The sequence below is a fragment of the Plasmopara halstedii genome (assembly GCF_900000015.1).
Source record: "Plasmopara halstedii genome assembly, contig: Scaffold_2956, whole genome shotgun sequence".
Classification (NCBI taxonomy): Eukaryota; Oomycota; class Peronosporomycetes; order Peronosporales; family Peronosporaceae; genus Plasmopara; species Plasmopara halstedii.
The window spans coordinates 1,447,465-1,466,752 of record NW_020189861.1 but is presented as its reverse complement, the minus strand read 5'-3'; the positions used below and the strand labels follow the sequence as shown (position 1 = coordinate 1,466,752).

The following is a 19,288-nucleotide window of genomic DNA, read 5'->3' as shown; positions in this document are numbered from 1 at the left end:
TGCGGCTGTTAACCTATTGAGAAGATGGCAAAAACCGAAGTGAATATATTTAGGTCCTCAGTTCGCTACTCTGTGCTACCTCTAAGCATGTCCTTCTAGATCCTTCTAGAAGCTACTTAATGTAACCTTATCTATCTAGACCAATGAGCTACTACCATTATGTCCGTAATCAGCATCCGTAATCATCCACATGCATTCAGCGGTGTAATATTAACAATCCCAGTGCTGCATCTGATTCTGAGTTTGCTGTATAACAGCACATTTATAAAAGCCATGTGAAAGGACCTCACATTACGAAATTATATACGAGGTACGCAATAGTATACATCGAAAGAATCTAAACATACGGCTCAGTGGGAGCTATGTACTGGTGATTCTGCATGAAATGCTGGGTAATCATGGATATGTGCATGTGTGAAACGAGCCAACGCGTCAAACCCGCGAAGCGAGCATCAAAAGACGCATCCGTCAGCACCGGAATTGTTGACATTATGAAGTGCCTGAGCAATATATTGGGTGTCAGCATAACTTTCACATGTGAGATACAGCCAAGCATTTGCGTGAGAAGGTTTTTTCGGCAGCATCTTATGACGGTGGCCATTGCCCCGAATCAAGGTTCAATCTAGACCGCGAAGTTCTGGTAGACTTCTTCAAGTTGTTCGGCACCATAAAGGTATGTTGACGGCAGACAATGCACAAACGGATTATTTCACAGAACAAATTGTCTGTGGAACTCGCGGTATGTTTGCGAGGTGATAGAAATCTTCTGAGACCTTACACATTGAGACCGCAGTGTAGAAGCTTAATGCTTCAACACCTTGGCTTTGCATTGAAAACCCACCTTGCATATTATTTGACATTACATTTTACACAGATGGTTTGGCTTACTCTTATCCAGTTATCGCCGCCACAACGTGGTTTGAGTATCAATGGCGAGCGGCTGTCGATACATGTTTCCAAAATGTTCAGTTGCGCGTTGTACAGTCCTTGCGGTACAACAAGCTACTCCACGAAGATACCGCCAGGGGTACTCCCCGCAATGAGGAGAATATCGCTGTCATTTAGTACCATTTGAAGTAAGCGTCGGTCCAACTAGGTGAATGAGCAAAGTGCAGCCGACCATACTGTTTTTCAGAGAAAGGCGTTTTCGCCAATATCTGACCTCATTTCACTTATTAATAAAAGGATCATGGTCTTCATGCTTTTCATGTAATCTGGTCATATTTGAATTCAGTTTCAGAGAAAGGCAGCATTTAGGCAATCAAGCTCCCCATTTAAAGCCTCAATATAACCGCTGGCAAGTCCCTGTTGCAAGACGCACGGCATATCATATTTGAAATAGGTATTCTCACTATCTCCACATGCCGACTAGCTTCGAGAGTTGTGCATGCATGATGCTTCTAAATCGATCGGGCAAATCATGACTTCTCAAACCCCTGAACCTTGCTGTTGACAATCAACAACTTTGGGCTGTGATAATCAGTTCTTCGAGTAATAGCTGCTCATTTCAGAGCTGGATTCTATAGACCCCCAAACTACGCGAAGTTAATAGGTCGCCCTGCGCCTTCCATGACTCGATATTTACTTGCGAGGGTATCGCTGAGCGTCCCTGCTTGGATAACCAACCCTTCAAACCTCACTTAGAATCGAAAAGGGCACGCAGGATGCTGATGTTTGTAACTACCATAGCTGTTGTATTTGCATCTATCACGGCATGTATGTCACGCTTAAATAAAGAAGTGCAGAAATTCAGTACATAGTACTTGAGAATCTCTATGTTTGACGCTTGAGTGGCGTTCTGTGAGTCCATCCTATGTGTGTCAATGATCGTCGAATCAAAGCCAGGTTGCGTAATATGCACGGCGACCCCGTTGTACCAAGTGCATTGCGGAGTTTATCTTGTGATATCTCGGTAAATGATTTATGTGTTTCTACTTCTAGTACTACTACATAAGAGTAGTACTAGAGGTAGAAACATATAAATCATTTACTACAGAGTAATATTACATTTCTAGTTAGTCAATAAGAATAAGTGCACTTAAAATCTAGTGAAAATTTGAGCCTTGCCTTTTGTAAACGTGACGATATTTAATAAATTAGCAATGTACACTCCTTGAAAAGTATCTAATCAATCTGTAGCGTGAGACCTGTCATCACACTATCCCAATGTCGGTTAAATTCTCTTTTGTTCACACCGAGAGTTTTAAAGTGGAATAGGATAATCCAAAAACCTTACCTTGGCTCTAGTTGACTTCAATCAGGACATGATGCCGAATCGTGTGCATTCACGTAGATTTGCGCAATTTGCAGTTGCCGCTGATATGTAAGATCAGCGAAATGGTCAGCACAGCCGGTGGACGTCAGTACATTGTAGAGTCTTTTCTAAGCTGAAGCAGTAATTGCCATTCACTTTGCCTACAGACGACATCTGTAATGGCAGGTATTAAAAACATACTGTACGAACTGCTTAATATGTTTATGTATTTTACACGCTCAAATCCCTATTTTAAAAATTTCTGCGCAAGAAAGTCTAAGTTACTTCTGCGAGCGCTTGGACGCCATGGTAGAAGAAAGATCAATGATCAGCACCGGTACGACCTTGTATACCCTGAAAGTAGATCGAGGTAGGAAGCGTGCGCATGTGTCGCTCAAGATTCGTGTTTTGTCAGCTCGATACAATACTCGCATCCTGCATCGGATAGTTGCTGTTTTATTTACAGAGCGGCACCTGTACACACATGGCACAAATACCAACGATGTTATTGTGAGCTGTTGCAGACAGAACGCAATCGACGCAGCAGAAGCCCGTGGTGCGCGGTCGATATGCCAAATTCAACGGCTCTATGGATGTGGTGCTTCTACAAGCACTGCAGCTCAATAATCCCTTCACAGCCAAGCATGGCACGAGGCTGCAAATGTGGCAGCACATTGCTGAAGCTGTTGGCTTGCAGATATTCAACAATCCAAACGCCTTTTCATGGCACACGTGTCGGTTCGTTGAGTTGTATTTGATTTATAATGCAAGTGCTAGTATTTCTTACACTTGTGTTATTTACCCCATAGTGACCGAGTGACGGCGTTGATGAAGATGTATACAGATGGAAAGCACGACAAACTATTTAAGCACGGAACAATGGAGGAAAATGCACAAAAGGAATCTATTTTGCGTGAGATCAACGAAACTTTACTTCGAAAGAATCACAAAATGGCAGGTCAGGCGGATGGTAATGGAAAGGAAAAAGCTGCTGTAACGATAAGTGAAGGTACAGGGTTTAAGTCTGCTGCTTCTTCTATGATTTCAGGGCAGAAACGACGAAAATTGGAGAATGTGAGTGGCAAAGTATCTGCAGCTTCCGACGTCGATGACATTAGCGACAGCAAAATCTTTCGTGCACGGGTTCTGGAGCTTATTGAAAGCAAGATTTTGTTTGACAAAGATCAGCAACAAAAGGAAACAGTACTTCGAGAGCAGGAGTTGGAGCTGCAAAAGCAGTTTTTGGACTATTTACAGACAAAATAGTGTATTGCTTTTCGCGCTGACCTGGCAACAATGAACATTTTTTTACCATAACTCGTTAACTCTTGCATGCTTCATTGACTTGGCGCTAACGCGAGCTTCATGGGCGCAGAATTGCGTGTCAAAGAACAATGAAAATAAACTTTGCTTGAAGGGAACTTCAAGCGCTGTCTAGTATTTTGGTCTTTTCTCCGGACTCTGTTAATAATATGAATCCTTTTTCACAAATTTAAGTTTAACATTTCTGGCATTTGTAAAGCTTTTTAAGAGATTTTATATTTTTAATTTATGTGGTGGACACACTCATTGTTAAGAAACAATGGCAGAGCTCCCAGAGATCGACATGCCTTACGACATGGACGTGTATGAACCAGCTGAAGACACGTTTCTATTTCTTGACGCATTGCAAGAAGATTTACCTCAGATCGTTACATTGGATCCAGCAATTTGCGTGGAAATTGGGTCATCTAAATTGTCGTTTTGCTCAATTTGTCTCGAAACGTCTGATCCACTTTTGATAATTGTAGATGTGGAAGTGGTGCAGTCTTTGTGTACTTAGCGACGCAACTACAAAAGTTTGGAACAAAAGGAATGTTCCTTGCGACAGACGTTAATCCATTAGCGGTGAAGGTCGCACAACAGACGGCACAAAAAAATGGAGTGAAAGCATTCGATATCGTGCAGACTGATTTGCTGCAGTGCTACAAACCACGACTACGGGTACAATGCGACGAATGTACAGCTACGAGCATTTTGATCAGACAATGCTTGATATGTTCCTAGAGACAAGTCGACGTGTTGCTATTTAATCCGCCTTATGTACCAACTTCTTCAGAGGAGGTCGGCTCGTTGTAAGAAAGCTACGCGCAAAGTATTTTTTGAGCCATCAGTTGCCATTAACAAACAATCTGTCCTACAGAGGAATTGAAGCCGCGTGGGCGGGTGGACACAATGGACGTGAAGTAATCGACCGATTATTGCCTCAAATCAATGAACTCATGTCACCAGCAGGAGTATTTTATATGGTTGTGGTGGCCGAAAACAAACCCAAAGAAATTGCTGCGATTCTTGCAAGAGACGGCTTTTTAATGAAGGTAGGCGTGTAACTTGGGCCATTTATCTGAAATTCGCTTTTTGTGCTGAACTATACCATTGAAAGGTTGTCCGTTCAACTAGGGCTAAAAACGAGCGCTTATCTATCTTAAAATTTACCCGAAATTGTGCTAGAACAATTGTTTCGAAAATCACCTCTTAAGAAGATTTGCGCCTATCGGGTTCACGTAACAAGCGTGCTGCAGCTGGTGTACAAATCGTATTCCAGCACAAACACTGAAACTGGTTATTTTAGAAGAGTGGACCAATACTTTGTGTGCCAGTCTTGCACGTTCAGATGTGTTTCTGACACGAAATTACACTTTCAAAGTCTGGATGAGCACGGAAAAGGTATGAAATATGTGAGGTCTTTGTGATTTGTGATTTTATCAAAGCTGCTAGTCTTTAATGTGCAAGCGATCCCAAAGCGATGCACAGAAATGCGTCGTGTCGTCCCCCAGCACTTGATATTTGACATAGAGCCTTGTCATGTGATTCTGATTGTTGTCACAAGGACAGTAACGACTTTCCCTTGTAGAGGTATCGGAAACATCAGTAGTTACTTCAACAGTAGTGCACAAGCTCTCGCTGCCCTCATTGCTTAACGGCTGGTCTTTAGTGCTTTGTACCTCACCACAGCGGCCATCTAAGTCAAGCACTTTTCATATTTTTTCCATATGTCAAGAAACGACGCTGCATATCTCTGATACGCCAACACATCTATTCCTCAATCGCATTGATTATGTTTCCATTGGCTCCTACTTTGATCTACCACGCTTTAAAAGGACTCAAAGCAAATACATAGTACTGGAGATGATCAGGCGCGTAAACGCCAGGCTGTAACAAAATTATGCTCAAAAACCGGATGACAAACTGTATAGTCTCCAACAAATGAGTCATGAGCTTCTCGGCAAACAAAAAAAGACACAGTCATAGGAATTACTGGGAAATGAACATAATTAAACAAAAAGCTTATTTTTACTTCTTTTAGTGTTATCGTCTGCATTGTTATCGCAAGATCGGACATTGGCCGCCTAGTTTCGTTCTGATCCAGACGGCAACATTTCGACTCTTCTGACCATTGAACGTCTAGAAAATATGAATGCATCCTTATATTTTCACGCTTTCTGGATAATGCCGCATTTCGTACGGATTTTTATGTCTGAGCCTTTGCAAGAACGGTGCTGTACTTTATAGCCCACCATTACTGCCAAACCACACTGAAATCCAGAAGCCATCTGGTCATTGCTGAATGCTCACATTGGCGGTTATCAGCAACGTCCTGCAATATGATTGGTTCATATGTCTAGCAAAATTTGACCCAAAAGAAAGCAGAAAACTCTCAGCATCATATATACTACGAAACCGCTTTTAAAACTGCATTTACATAACGTTGATACAAGCATGTAATATCGTATATTCCTGTCAATTATTATGCAATCAATCTGAAAATCTTCTGTTCTTCGGTACATTGTGCTCAGAGCACAAACCGGAGAAGGGGGACAAGGCAGAGCAAAAGAAGGAACGCAAGCGGAAGCTCGTGACCATGTCGAGCAGCGGCAGCATGCGCAGTCCCATGCAAGGCGGCACCATCAGTAAGCGATTCAACAAAGCGCGAAGACGTGGAAATAGTCAGGGAGAGTCGCTTAGTAGTAACGCGTTCGGAGGTATGAGTCCCGTAGACAATTTAAGCAACAACGGACGCAACACGATCAGTTTTGGTAAACCTGCGCTTCCCTCCTCACCTGCAACAGCACCAGGTCATTATTTGAACGCTCTGAAAGATGATGCGTCGGGATTTGTGTCCAGCAAGACGGGATTTCTTACGAAACGTGCCATGTCAAGCATGGACGCTTTTGCTAACTGGAAAGAGCGATTCTTTGTGCTAGCAGAAGGCCATTTGTCTTATTATAAGCAAGGTGGAGGCTTTTTTAACACAGGCAAAGAGGATATTGTACATTTAAAGGGTGAATTGGAGCTCACACCAGATTCTATTGTACGAAAGAGCAATATTGACGACAAAGCCAATTGTTTTGAGGTTGTAACCCCTACAAAAAAGATGTTTTGCCAAGCTAGTACTGCCAGAGAAATGGAGGATTGGGTCAAATCAGTACGTGCGCACATTGCGGTATTGAAGAAGAATCAAATGCGAGGTAGCTTTCACGATGTGGCACCTGTAAACCTCGGAGCATCAGGTGGACCAGGAGTTACGGCTGGATTGAACGGGTTGCTTCAGGCAAACTCCATGGAGACGGACTATTCACGGCCCAGTATGTTGGAAGACCATGAGATTGTGCGTAGCGCAGACAAGTCCTCGGACCCCAAAGATATTGTTATCAAACAGCTTTTGGAGGAAAACCGTTCATTGCGCGAACAATTGACTATGAAAGACCAAGTGATTCACGAACTTGAGACAAATGGAGGACGATCCGTGGACACGCTCTCGGGAGGTGCAGGCAAAGCAAGATCAACAGCGCCACAAATGATTTTGGATCTAAGGGATGTAAAGAAAAAACAGTTCCAATTGTTTGACGCAGCGGAAGTCGGCAATTGGCATCTGATTGCGACATTATTGCGGGATAATGTCATTGATGTGAATGGTGTGGGCATTAACCAGACGACAGCGCTGCATTTGGCAGCACGGAACAATCATTCAAACGCTGTCAAGGAATTGCTGACTCGTGGAGCAGATCCGTCCGCACGGACGGGCGATAGCTATACAGCATTGCATGTTGCTGTCCAAGCGGGCAATGTTGAGTACGTTTTGATTCTAAGCGGTGTATTGTTCTGATTACTGATACATGGACGTATTATCCTAGGTGTGTTAAAGAACTACTTGATGCAGGTGCAGACCCAAATGTCACGGACTATCAGGGTAATGCTGCTATTCACATGGCAGCAGAGTCAGGAGATATTCCTACGGCCAAACTCTTGGTGGCACGTGGCGCACGGATCGATGCACCAAACGCAAGTGGCAGCCTTCCAGTGCACTTGTCTCCGATCGGCCATCCAATTCGTGTCCTTCTTGGCAGCGGTGCAAACTTGGCTGCGACGAACCCATCGCAACCCCCGAAGCCACGGAACGAAATGGCTGCTCGTGAAGGAAATGCAACACAAGCGAGTCATTTGGCATTTAAAAACAAGTACCAACAGGATCTGGCACTTGGTCCTCGTGATTTTGAGTTTGTCAAGGTGTTGGGACGTGGTGCTTTTGCTAAAGTTTATTTGGTGCGTGGGAAGGGTTTGAACCGCGATAAGTGGTATGCTCTCAAGGCGTACAACAAACAGGCTATTGTTCAAAAGAACCAAGCGCAATACATCCATACAGAAAAGGCTGCATTGCAGGCGTGTTCGGATCACCCGTATATTGTGACACTTTACTTTGCTTTCCAATCTCAAGACCGTTTATTTTTAGTAATGGAGTACTGCGGTGGTGGTGACTTGCTTTCGGCGCTCACTCGACGAAAAGCATTTACTGAAAGCGAAGCAGCTTTTTATATTGGTGAGATTGCGCTGGCCTTGTCGCATCTTCACTCGAAGAATATTGTATTTCGTGATTTGAAGCCGGAAAATGTGGTGATGGACTTGGACGGGCACTGCCTTCTGACAGACTTTGGAATCTCAAAAGAAGGGATTAAAGATCACACGTCTGCAAATACGTTCTGTGGATCCCCCATGTACCTCGCACCTGAGATGCTGTCACGTTCGGGTCATGGATTTGCTCTGGATTGGTACTCGGTAGGTGCTTTGCTCTTTGAGCTGCTGACTGGTTTACCTCCATTCTACACGAACGATAAAAAGCAACTTTTTCACAATATTCTGCGTGGCCACTTGGTGATCCCAGAGTATTTGTCGCCCAACGCTCGCGACCTGATTCAGCGATTATTGCACCGAGACCCGAAGCAGCGATTGGGATCCGGACCCACGGGCGACCGTGAGATTTTTGATCACCCGTTTTTCACGAGTGTGAATTGGGAAAAACTCAAAGCGCGCGAGTTACCACCTCCATTTCAGCCAAAGATTAAGAAAGATCCATCTGGTGTACCAGATACGTCGAACTTCCCGCAAGCGTTTACGGATCAGGAGATTTCTGAAATGGAGCGAGGTTTCGATCTCGTAGATCCAAATGCAGCTCAGGTACAACGTCCGAATCCAAATGGAAACAAAGATGACAAACGTTTGTTTAAAGATTTTGACTTTACACCGGAGCTACAGTTGGACAACGAGGCGAAACAATTTGAGCAGCTTGCGCTTCAACAGAACAGTTTCAAAAACCTTCCGCCACCAGCCCTACTTGAAACGGACGAATACAGCATCTAAATGGATTCTGAAGATGTAATGGGTTAGTGTATGCTGATAGCAGAAAAGAGTGGAGATTGCTCGTTGACTGCACGGAGAAAGAACTATGATGCATCGAATCACTAGGGAAGCGAGAGCGCTTGATTCGGTAGGGGATTGTAGGAAATTGACTTTGCAAGAAGTGATGTACAATTTGCTTGAATTTGAAACTGAACTCTAACTATAACTCAATGAGTTGGATCCTTGAATAGGCTCACAATATAATAATTGGTCATTAATAAGTGATATGAATAGGTTCTTAGCACTAATAAGATTACCTGGACCTCTAAGTATCTATCTGATGGAACAGGTTTTGTTACAACTCCATTAAGGCTCTTTCTTGACTCATGCTGTCGCCACTTCAGATCTTGAGACATTTTACATATTATAATTACTGCATCAACCAAAGGTAGTATGACTACGACAAAAGCTTGGAGGCGAAGTATAAAAAGCTTCTCGCCTTTGAATGCGCTTTGTTGCCGACCAGCAGATTCAAGCGCCAAGTTGATATCATCGATTATAGGCTAATCCTAACCATCACATTCAGTAGTGTTCGCTAAGTGCACTCAGCGGTCAACTAAGTAAATGAAACTGGTTTTACGACGTAAAAATGCGATGGAATTATTCTGACTTATCGACAGCTGAGATGCAAGCCTTCTTCGACATAAATTCGCAATGTACCGTTTCTCCGTCATGTTTTGTTCCAGAATTGATATCTGTACAATAACATCTATCGGCTGCTCGTAATAAATGTAATCAAAACAGTCTTCACTCGTAACTTATGCAGCGTCAAAATGACCGAGTCATTTAAGTCTGATGAAGCTTTATCAAACGTAGATGTTTACGATAAATCACTTGATATCTAGCAACAAAACATCAAACAAATGTCATCTGTGCTGCCAATCCGTTGTATGTACTACGATAATGCGTTTCTGTTGCCGTGAGGATGCTATGTCAACTTCCTTCGCAGATTTGTTGCCTATTTATCGAAGCAAAGGGGCTCGTGAGGCGTTATAAATACCAGTAGTGGTTTTATTCTAGTCTTGCATGCATAAATTAGAAAGTTCTATCAGCTGCATAATATCTGCCCAGTAGTTTAGTGCTGCCTTACTAGATAGTCACCTCGTTTAGGTGCTGACATGTGCGGCATGCAAGCATATGTTGCTTGCTATTACAACGTCATGTGCAAATTTAAAGTTGGCACGGTTTCTAATCAGCCAAAAAATCTTACAGGACTGGTAACCAAACATTCTTCATCTGCCAGAATGTATAGCATCTATGAAAGATAGATGATAACTAAATTGACGTGCTCGCAAATGATCAGATCATTTATATGAGCGACGAACTTGATGAACATCAGGTTTGTCGCCCAAATTTAAGGCACGATCAATATAAGCCTTTCGGCTTGAAAAGTGCTGCAGGATGCGGTGCCAGGAATTTCAGCATTTCAGGTTGCCAATTATCATGTTGCTGATAGTGATATTTCTTCTCATTGGTCCCGCGAGTAAGTCTAGCGTGAGCTCGGGAAATCACAATAGCGCTGCCACATCTTAAGCGCTCAAAATTTTGATGCAAAATACTATTGGTCTTCTCATGTTCAAAAATACTACCTAAAATAAAGCAAGCGTGTGTAGAAGTCTATTGTTCATGGATGAGCCAAAGGTCTCGTAATTACTGAGCAGTTTGAAACCACGATATGTGAGTGGCATCTGCTAGTGCGCGGCATGGAGCTGTGAAATCGAGAGCTCACATCGCATACGATACTGATAGGTAATTTCACAGCGGATTTTGCAACAGCTTTGATTATGGAGTTACAGAAAATTTTACGGCAATGGGTCGAATATCTTAAGATCATTGTCAAACCAAGTCGAGAACTTCTTTTTCACCATACCGCAGTTACAATGCTAGCAAAATTTGAGGAATTGATTAAAATTGCATTAATACTGTTCCAAACAGATGCTAATGTACGTGTTTATGGTGTCAAGAGTACAACAAACATGTCCTTGACTTTGACCATAATACAACCGGGACAGTCGTAGAGGTTGACCAGCCATAAGTTCTTTACCGAATGGTCTAATAGATATCTTCAAGAGTTTACGCGACAGCAGGATAGCAATGTTTACATGTGTGGATCATGAGCTGTGCAGGGAGATTGAAGTAGTGCACAGCTCCTTCATGCATTTACTGGATTGCAAACGGGCAACAAAATTGACTGTCGTCTATCCAAATTGCCGGTCGCATCATTTTAAGCTGCAAAGAAATTATGAGGAACTAGCAACGCAAACAATGAAACGTTGCATCCGCACGTTTGTCGGGAACGGCGATAAAGAGGATACAGGGACATGTCACTCATGATCAGGATATGCAAATCGAGCTTTGCATAATCGGTTCCTGTCATTCATTATGGGGCAATCTGCTACATCATGTGCAATTCATCCGAGAGACTTGCTCGTCCATCTTCATATCCAATATGGCCAGCGCAAATGCAAGTCGTGTATTCGTGTATTCGTGCTCGGTACAATCGCCTAAACTTTGACAACTACTAGTAACAGCCCATCAATAAGATCGGCTGCCTTTTCACCACGTGTCCGTTTTGTCTCAAGGGTCGCTTAGGCAGCTTGATAAGCATCTACTAACCGCTACATCCATAACGGTCCCAATGCCGGTACAAATTTATTTGCTAGTCAAGGTCACAAGGTCGTTTTAGACATAGTGAGATACATTTCAAATCAGTTTATCTTTCGCCGCGTTGTGCGCCACTTTGTCACGCCAGCAGCAAATTTCCTGCAGACGTCTAAGCACACCAGCCGAAATGTGACGGGATATAAGTCCTTCGCATATTGTAAAGGCCAGACTTGACTTAAATTACAAAATATTAAGGTAAAGTGTCTAATTTAAGCCGTTACGAAAAGAAAAGGGCCAGTTCAAGAGGGCCTCTTGTCGCGGCGTCGCCAAGAGACGTGCAGATCCGTCCAGGTGTCGCTCGCCTTTCATGACTGGCGCCAGGAAAGAAACTGACACCCTATGGGCCTCAAAAAATACTTATCACTTCGCAATCCGCTGCGCGCCCCTAAGAAAGACTTTTACTCAAAGCGACGCCTATCAAGTCAAGTCATTCTTCCGTTTCAAACTATCTGAAAGGGAAAAAGTATCCACGATCACACAACCAACTCACCTTTGCAAGTCATCTCTCCCTTTCACGGCGTTGAAGTCGCTGGATTCCAGTACTCGAACTTTTCACGAAGCACAAGACGACGACAGGAGAGGCGACATTGTCCTTAACCTGTCTCGCGTCTCTAACGCCGCGTCGCACTCTTTACTCTGATTGGCTTAAGCGGATTTCTGCGTGTCGTCAATAGTCAAGCCCATACAAGAAAGGCAACTTGCTTTGACATATTCATTCTCAAAACTGCCGCGTCATCCGCAATAAACATCAACTAATTGTCAAACAATGGAACCACCAAGTCACGCGCGCCTTGTAGCAATGCGCTTGCTGAATGCCTCAAACACGCCTGAAAGGCAGCAAACGGCTGCAAAGTCGTCGCACTTGTGTCTGTCTCCTACTGATCCAAGCGAGGATCCATTAGCTATGGCTTCGCCCGTACTTACTGGCAAGGCAGTGCCCGTCACGTCGCCTGATCCAGCCAAAAAGCCGCTGCCTGGCCTACAATTTGCCATCTCAGCTCAGCGCGCACCTAATCGCGAACTGCGCTTACCTTCGTTTTCTTGTCCGTCATATGAGCTGGAAAACGCCTCGTTTGCTACTAGCAGCGCGGACGAGGAGGATACGGAACAGGTACAGGAAAAGGCTACTGTTTCTCAGAGACGGAAAAAAGGTTCGCGTCGTGGTACGCTTCATCCAGAAGCCAAAAATGTTCTCAAAGCATGGATGTTCTCGCCAGAACACTTCGCTCATCCTTACCCAAGTGAGGAAGAGAAGGAAGAACTGGCAAACGAAGCCGGTATTGAGGTTAAACAGCTCTCGAACTGGTTTACTAATGCCCGCAAGCGGCTCTGGCAACCTGTGCTTCGCCAGTCAGGCGTTGAAGTTAAAAATTTTCTATCTACAGGACGTGGCGGCCCACGCGGCAACAAGCTAGACGTTCCGCTCAATCTACATCAAATGGTATCACAGTCACCTGCTCCAAGTCCACCGAACTCGCCTAAAAAACGCTCTTGGTCGGTCATGCAAGAAAAGTCAACGCCTTCTTCCACAACTGCGGAGCCTTTTGATGCAAGTAAGAATTCTTCGGCTTTCAAACGCGTTAAAACACGCAACAGTTTGAGCACTGACGTTTCGGCACCTCAGCTGCACGATCTTGAGCTTCTAGCCGCAACCTCACTTTTGAGGCTACAACACGTGACTCAGTCAGTGCATTAACGTGACAAGCTGTGATTATTTGTTTGATATTTATTTTCCACATGTAAGCCATTTGAAATAAGAAGTACAGATAGAACATTGCATTCTTCAGTCATGAATATTTTTAACTGTTCTTGCATAATATTTTCTACGGTTTCATGCGCTGAGCTTTACGAGCTAAGAAACGGGCTCGAGCAGCATCGATCGCATCCTCTTTGTTAAGATTCGTATTTCTCGAGCTTTCTTGTTGTGTTGCTGAAGCATCCAGATTTGCGTTAGAAATCTCGTGTGCAAATAACGTTTCTTGGGGCAAATCAACCTGTTGCCTCATCTGCTCACTTTCCCTGGTCTTCTTAGTCGCAGGTTCAACGCACAATCTGTCCGTTGATGTTGTTCCAATATCATGATGACGCTTAAAATCGTGTCCGTTCTCTGGTTGGTCCGATTTCTTTCTTGTAGCCACATCGTTTGGTGCCTCCTTAGCTGTATAAGCACTTTGCGCATTGTCGGTTGAACCTCCCATTGCGATGTTTTTGTTGAGATTGGCATAAAAACCAGCCATTGCATTCTCGCCCTTTATAGTGACGTCTTCTCGTTTCTCTAGAGCATCAAGACGCGCATCTTCTGCGTCCCAGCGTTGCATCTCCTGCAATTTTCGTTTATATGATGCAGAGATGAGTTTTTCTTTATCTCCGTACAGTGCATCGTCAGCCTTGCGCTCATGAAGTAGTCGACGTTCACGAATCCGTTCGTTTTCAACCTCTCGAATTTTAGCCTGTTGCAGCAATGTGCTTATATATTTTGGCTTCTTTTTTTCTTCTTCTCTCTTGACTGCGCGTTTTCCAGCTTCTGAGTCTCGTGTGCTTTTCATTTCGTCGTACACACTATCGTAATCAAATACCGTCGCGTCTTCGGCCAGAGCTTGTGCACGTAGCTTTTCCACCTTACTCGGCGGTACGCTACGAGCAGCTTCAGTTCCCACTTGATGTCTTGCATCCTGTTTGCTGTCTTTCAGATTTGCTCTATTGCTCTTCTCTGCTACATCAGCGAAAACGTTAAAGCTTTTGGAGAATTCCTAACAGATTGGTACATAATTGTCAAAGTAAGGCTAAACAAAAAATCAAATGCTACTCGGACACCTTTTTCTTTGAATCTCTCTTCGGGAGGATGAGACCGTACTGTTTGGTTGTCGGAGCCTTAGGTGGAGCAAGTGGCTTCTGCTTGCTCTTAGTAGCTGGTAGCGTCATTGAAAACGTCATTTTTGTCTAATCTTTCCATCTTAGATACGACAATTTTTTTAATTATTTAAGAAATAGTTCTGAAGTAAACAAATAAGTCAATATAGTGAACTTTCATCGATGTTTGATTTGTGAATTCCTACGCTTTCGATATTACATTAAAGTATGGGAATTACTCATCCTTGGACGCAGCGTGAGCCTTCTTTTGGGCAACGCGAGCCTGTCGCTGCTGACGCGAGCGCTTGGCTGCACGCTTGTACTTCTTGTCAAAGGTGTGATCTTTCTTAGGGGCAGGAGATGGGTCAGCACGAATGGCTTCATGCACCTTAGTGATCAAATCTTCGAGATTGTCTGGTTCAATTCCTGCCTTGACGTATTCAGCGTAATGCGAAGCAAGCATTTCCGGGTCGTCCTCCTCAAGCTCCTTCATGTGATCAGAGATATGGACGGCAAAGATACGGTCGCGGTGCACCTCAGCATCGTAGCTCTTGTCATCACGGCTGTAACCAGGGAAGCGCTTTTCGCTGTGCGGAATGTCCAAACCAGCGTCAGCAGCACCCTTTAGGGCACCGAACACACGGTTACCAGTTGTAGTAGAGCGCAGACCACAGTCCAAGTAGCAACGGAAAGGACGCTTCTCGTCAGCTACTTCATCTACAAAGTAGGTACGGCCATTGCTTTCTGTCTTGACAATTTCGCCATCAACTTCAGTATTTCCTTCATAGTCCTCGTCCAAGCCAAGCTTAGCTAGCACACGACGGCCAACAAGTAGACCCGTGGCATAAGCAGCGGCATAGTTCTTCAGGCCGACGCTAAGGCCATAGCGAGGAAGTTCAGCCGAGGTGGCCTGGGCCAGAATCTTGTCGCCATCGATCTCAGCATACGCAATCTGACAGATGATCTTCTTGTTGGTAATGCGCACTACAAGACGGTACTTGGGGGAGTTGTACTTGTTTTTGTCTTGTGTAATAAGACGCTTACGGGCGCGGTAGTCCGTCTTGCCTTCACGGCGACGACGAAACTTAACCTGGTAACGCTTAAAGTACGCTTTATTCTTAAGGACCTTAACGAACGGCATCCTTACTCAATGAAAGTTCTAAACTGACAGGGGCAATTTGGCTGGCTGGTCATTGCTGTGAAAACTGCGGATACATTCATTTGTGATGGAGAGCTCGGTAATGATAATTCACAATGTAATAAAAATCTTGATATTTTACAACCAATCCAATATTGCTGTAGGACTATTCGCCTCAATCATTGGATTATAATATTTGCTTGCGGGTAGGGCTGGGATGACTGGTTCTAACATCCAAGGCAAAAGGCTCAGTGGCCACGCCTCTGTTTTATTAGTACGTTTGGCGTTTTATCTTTCCTCTGCAATGGTGCGTTCAATAAGGCGACCCTCTATTCTGTTTATACTAACGTAAACGCTGTGTTATTGCTGCTTAAATGGTCACCAGACTTTCACTCGCTTTGTTTCGATTGGCCGTGTAGTACTTATCAACTACGGTCCCGATGCCGGCAAGATCGCCACAATCATCGACGTTGTTGATGAGAACAAAGCCCTAGTCGACGGACCTTTCAGTGTCACGGGCGTGAACCGTCACGTGATCAACTTTAAGCGTTTGTCACTGACTGACCTGACGGTTGACATTCCTCGCCAAGCGCGCGAAAAGACGCTTAAAAAGGCTCTGGCGAAGGCAGACACGCTTGCCAAATGGGAGGCCTCTACGTGGTCCAAGAAGATTCAGAACAAGAAGACACGGGCCGAGTTGAACGACTTTGAACGCTTCAAATCCATGATTGCGCGCAAACAGAAGAACTCATTGATTAAGAAGGCCGTTGCTACCGCCCGTAAAGCCCACTAAGCTGCGAAGTTTGGCCTAGTAATTTACTGTTGGGTGCTTGAAGGTTATGGCAGCGGTATCACTGCATATTGAAGCAGATGCAATAGTTGCGAGTAGATTCTGCGAGCCTTGTGGAACAATAAACGTCCTTATTGGTTATTTCGCTGATAACATTACTTCGAGACGGTGACAAAGCATTTTTTGGTGGGGCCTTTAATCGGATATCATTTTGTCACGATAGCTTCTACATAAGTTTGTATAAACAAGGTATCTACTCTTCTAGGATTGCACTTTGCTAGCTAATACTAGAGCCCCAAGTCCTGCATTTAGTTTGCTTTTCAGAAGTCCACTATCGATTTCGAGGCACCGATTGAAGCCACAAGACAATATTCACTATGAAACACTACTGACGTTGATTTTGAAGGCAAGGATTACAGCACTAAAAAGACCACATTACCGTCTATCCATAACGCTCCGGAAGACAAAGACAGCAGCAATTTCGTGTTGCACCTGCAATCAAAGTGCTACAGCTACCATAAAATGCAAAATCTAACAAGCAGCTTTCTTGATTCGTTGTCGATACCTGTCTAGTCTTTGCATGGAGATCAATTCGCAATCTCATAATTATTTTATAATATCAGAGACGTTTCATTGCTTTGTCCAAGAGAGTTGTAATGCTCCGGGGTATCACTCTAATGTTGCCACACACCATGGAGTATCGAAGTCAGCATGTGCTGGAGATCACAGGCAGATTGATTTTGATTCCCTATCTTAGTATTTTCGCTACGCAGATAGTCGACCTGATTCTTATCACAACAGCTCCAAACACCTCCGACTTGCCCATGGTTGTAATGCGTGAGATTAGCTCTATTTGCAGCACCATCCGTTCAATACGCGATCAACTTAGATATATAATAATTGTACAAGGCATCAAGAATTGCAATGCGTTCAATATGGCTTCCTCCAAAATGGATAATCGACACATTACTGAGTGAGATATGGCGATGAAAGGTGCTCTAAATAGTTGATCCATTGAGACAAGGAGCATTCAGAACAATTCTTGGTAGCCTCAGCACAATCTGCACAAAATAGTGCAGCTGCAACATAAGTAAAGCAATTTTGGCTTGAATTATTTTAAGTTCAGAACAGTGATTTAAACATTTAGACAATTTGTTTATTGTAAAACAGAACTCTCATGATTGTACCTGGTGGACCACCTTTATCAGATTATATTTCAAGTGAATAGGAAATGAACAAAGAAATGATCTCTTTGCCTCTACGATAAAGTTCGCATGGCATACTGACTCAAGCGATACTACAGGACGACAGAGATTGATGGCATCTAAGTTAAATAAGAATCACATAATCCGCATTTTCAACAATGCTGCTGCGGCTTAAAGGAAGCTAAGCTAAGGTCACCGTTCTTACGTTTCTTACAAGAGCCAGTACAAATGCAGCGGATCGCAATCCGCTGCCTTCAAGAGTGCAAAAATCTAACCTAAGGTAAAGAGACTCCTTCGTTCATAATTTAATTGTTTTAGTTGCGGCAGAGCCAACATCAAAAACCTTAGGTTTTACGAATTAATATAGTAATACCTAGATAATGTAGTAGAACCTAATTAATATGCATTACTACTAGCAATCCTGCCACGTCGTGCATTGTGTGATTACATCAACTTGTGTAATCCTCACCTATGAACGGTTACACCATCTTGGGCAACCCGCCCTTTCACACAAAGGGACGTGTAACCCAGTTACTCTCTCAGCGGGCAAAGCCCTTCTTCTTCTTCTGCACATGGTGCATCTTCGGACAGTGCGTCCGCGGCTTCATGGGAAGCACATCCCAAGCCCTCGGCAACCGAGCGCAACACACCGCGTCCGCCCCGGGCGACGGATTTCCGCATCTAAAAGTTTGAGATACTCTATTCCCAGCATGGGAAGACAAGGAGGATGAGGTTCGCCGACGGTGCGACGTCAGCCCGACTCGAATCTTGCAGACACCGTGTCCGTTCTACGACCACTCAGTTTCCAAGAGAAATGGTATATTACCATTAGCCTCGACGAGGCATATATCGAAGCAGCAATTAGAGGCTACCCACATGGCGGCTCTTATGAGCTCGTATCCACGTTCGGTCATAGACCCTCGAGTGGAGTACGGCTTAAGACGCGATAACTCGATCGTTAGGCGTTTACGAAGTCGGCCCCCGGCCGATACACACGCTGAGTTTGATCAGCAAAGCACTCCGAGCTCACTTCTTAATACTTTAGAAAATTTCAATGGATCGGTACCGCGCTCGACTTCGAGCTCAAAAATGAGACGCTCCTGTTCCCGCAGTGCGGACTATTCCGATGGTGCTTGCCCCCACGCTATCAGCAGCTGAGATATCAAGTCACAGAGCGCCATCTTTGATTTGAGTTTGCCAAACTCAAATCAAAGACGACTTCCTGCGTATTGTCGCCCTGCGACTCATGGAATAATCCGTAACGCTCCCGCGAGTTCTGTAATTTATCACACGGGTTACTCTACGACCACAGCGGCTCAGGGCCATAGCTTAAGATCAGCTCATGGTCCTTCGACTTCCCGGGCTACTGTCGAGAAGCGCGGGGCTCACAACGACGCAAAGCGTCAGAGTCGTTGTGCGTAAGGACGCTTGATCTGTGTGGATCACAAACGGTTTAGGCCAAGCAGGTGCACCCTGAACTTGGCAAGTGCATACTTCATCACAACTAATTCCTTGTCGTCTACTGGGTAGCTCCTCTCCGCAGCCTTATACTGGCGATATTCGGACGCGATCACCAGATCTCGCCTCTCGGTGTTGGTTTGCAGCAGTGCACAACCGGTGGCAAAATTCGAGACGTCACATGCGACGCTGAAGAACGATCGGGATCTGGCAAC

The 19,288-nt window shown here is 44.3% G+C and overlaps 9 protein-coding genes across 9 annotated transcripts; 6 read left to right on the top strand and 3 right to left on the bottom strand.

The window, feature by feature from the left end:
* Positions 1–2,578: 2,578 nt before the first annotated feature.
* PHALS_06409 (uncharacterized protein) lies at positions 2,579–3,520 on the top strand (the record flags this gene model as incomplete). Its single annotated transcript, XM_024719689.1, has 3 exons — positions 2,579–2,591; positions 2,779–2,992; positions 3,064–3,520. 3 exons carry the CDS (start codon positions 2,579–2,581, stop codon positions 3,518–3,520), a joined length of 684 nt encoding a protein of 227 aa, XP_024584963.1.
* A 316-nt stretch (positions 3,521–3,836) lies between these two features.
* Positions 3,837–4,772, top strand: PHALS_06408 (hemk methyltransferase family member 2-like; the record flags this gene model as incomplete). Its single annotated transcript, XM_024719688.1, has 5 exons — positions 3,837–3,979; positions 4,045–4,237; positions 4,301–4,368; positions 4,437–4,611; positions 4,677–4,772. The coding sequence occupies 5 exons, from the start codon at positions 3,837–3,839 to the stop codon at positions 4,770–4,772; spliced, it is 675 nt and encodes a 224-aa protein (XP_024584962.1).
* A 605-nt stretch (positions 4,773–5,377) lies between these two features.
* PHALS_06407 (uncharacterized protein) lies at positions 5,378–5,814 on the bottom strand (the record flags this gene model as incomplete). Its single annotated transcript, XM_024719687.1, has 3 exons — positions 5,378–5,512; positions 5,592–5,698; positions 5,760–5,814. The coding sequence occupies 3 exons, from the start codon at positions 5,812–5,814 to the stop codon at positions 5,378–5,380; spliced, it is 297 nt and encodes a 98-aa protein (XP_024584961.1).
* Positions 5,815–6,155: 341 nt separating this feature from the next.
* PHALS_06406 (agc rsk rsk-unclassified protein kinase) lies at positions 6,156–8,929 on the top strand (the record flags this gene model as incomplete). The annotated part of the gene is made up of 2 exons (XM_024719686.1): positions 6,156–7,366; positions 7,429–8,929. The coding sequence occupies 2 exons, from the start codon at positions 6,156–6,158 to the stop codon at positions 8,927–8,929; spliced, it is 2,712 nt and encodes a 903-aa protein (XP_024584960.1).
* A 1,651-nt stretch (positions 8,930–10,580) lies between these two features.
* On the top strand, positions 10,581–11,503 carry PHALS_15158 (uncharacterized protein). The gene has a single exon (XM_036407214.1). The coding sequence runs from the start codon at positions 11,063–11,065 to the stop codon at positions 11,300–11,302; it is 240 nt and encodes a 79-aa protein (XP_036263459.1). The 5' UTR covers positions 10,581–11,062; the 3' UTR covers positions 11,303–11,503.
* Positions 11,504–12,398: 895 nt separating this feature from the next.
* PHALS_06405 (homebox domain-containing protein) lies at positions 12,399–13,328 on the top strand (the record flags this gene model as incomplete). Its single annotated transcript, XM_024719684.1, has 1 exon — positions 12,399–13,328. The coding sequence occupies one exon, from the start codon at positions 12,399–12,401 to the stop codon at positions 13,326–13,328; it is 930 nt and encodes a 309-aa protein (XP_024584958.1).
* A 127-nt stretch (positions 13,329–13,455) lies between these two features.
* On the bottom strand, positions 13,456–14,566 carry PHALS_06404 (Uncharacterized conserved protein; the record flags this gene model as incomplete). Its single annotated transcript, XM_024719683.1, has 2 exons — positions 13,456–14,382; positions 14,447–14,566. 2 exons carry the CDS (start codon positions 14,564–14,566, stop codon positions 13,456–13,458), a joined length of 1,047 nt encoding a protein of 348 aa, XP_024584957.1.
* A 151-nt stretch (positions 14,567–14,717) lies between these two features.
* Positions 14,718–15,623, bottom strand: PHALS_06403 (60s ribosomal protein l5; the record flags this gene model as incomplete). The annotated part of the gene is made up of 1 exon (XM_024719682.1): positions 14,718–15,623. One exon carries the CDS (start codon positions 15,621–15,623, stop codon positions 14,718–14,720), a length of 906 nt encoding a protein of 301 aa, XP_024584956.1.
* Positions 15,624–15,837: 214 nt separating this feature from the next.
* On the top strand, positions 15,838–16,413 carry PHALS_06402 (60s ribosomal protein; the record flags this gene model as incomplete). The annotated part of the gene is made up of 2 exons (XM_024719681.1): positions 15,838–15,927; positions 16,006–16,413. The coding sequence occupies 2 exons, from the start codon at positions 15,838–15,840 to the stop codon at positions 16,411–16,413; spliced, it is 498 nt and encodes a 165-aa protein (XP_024584955.1).
* Between the last annotated feature and the right edge of the window lie 2,875 nt (positions 16,414–19,288).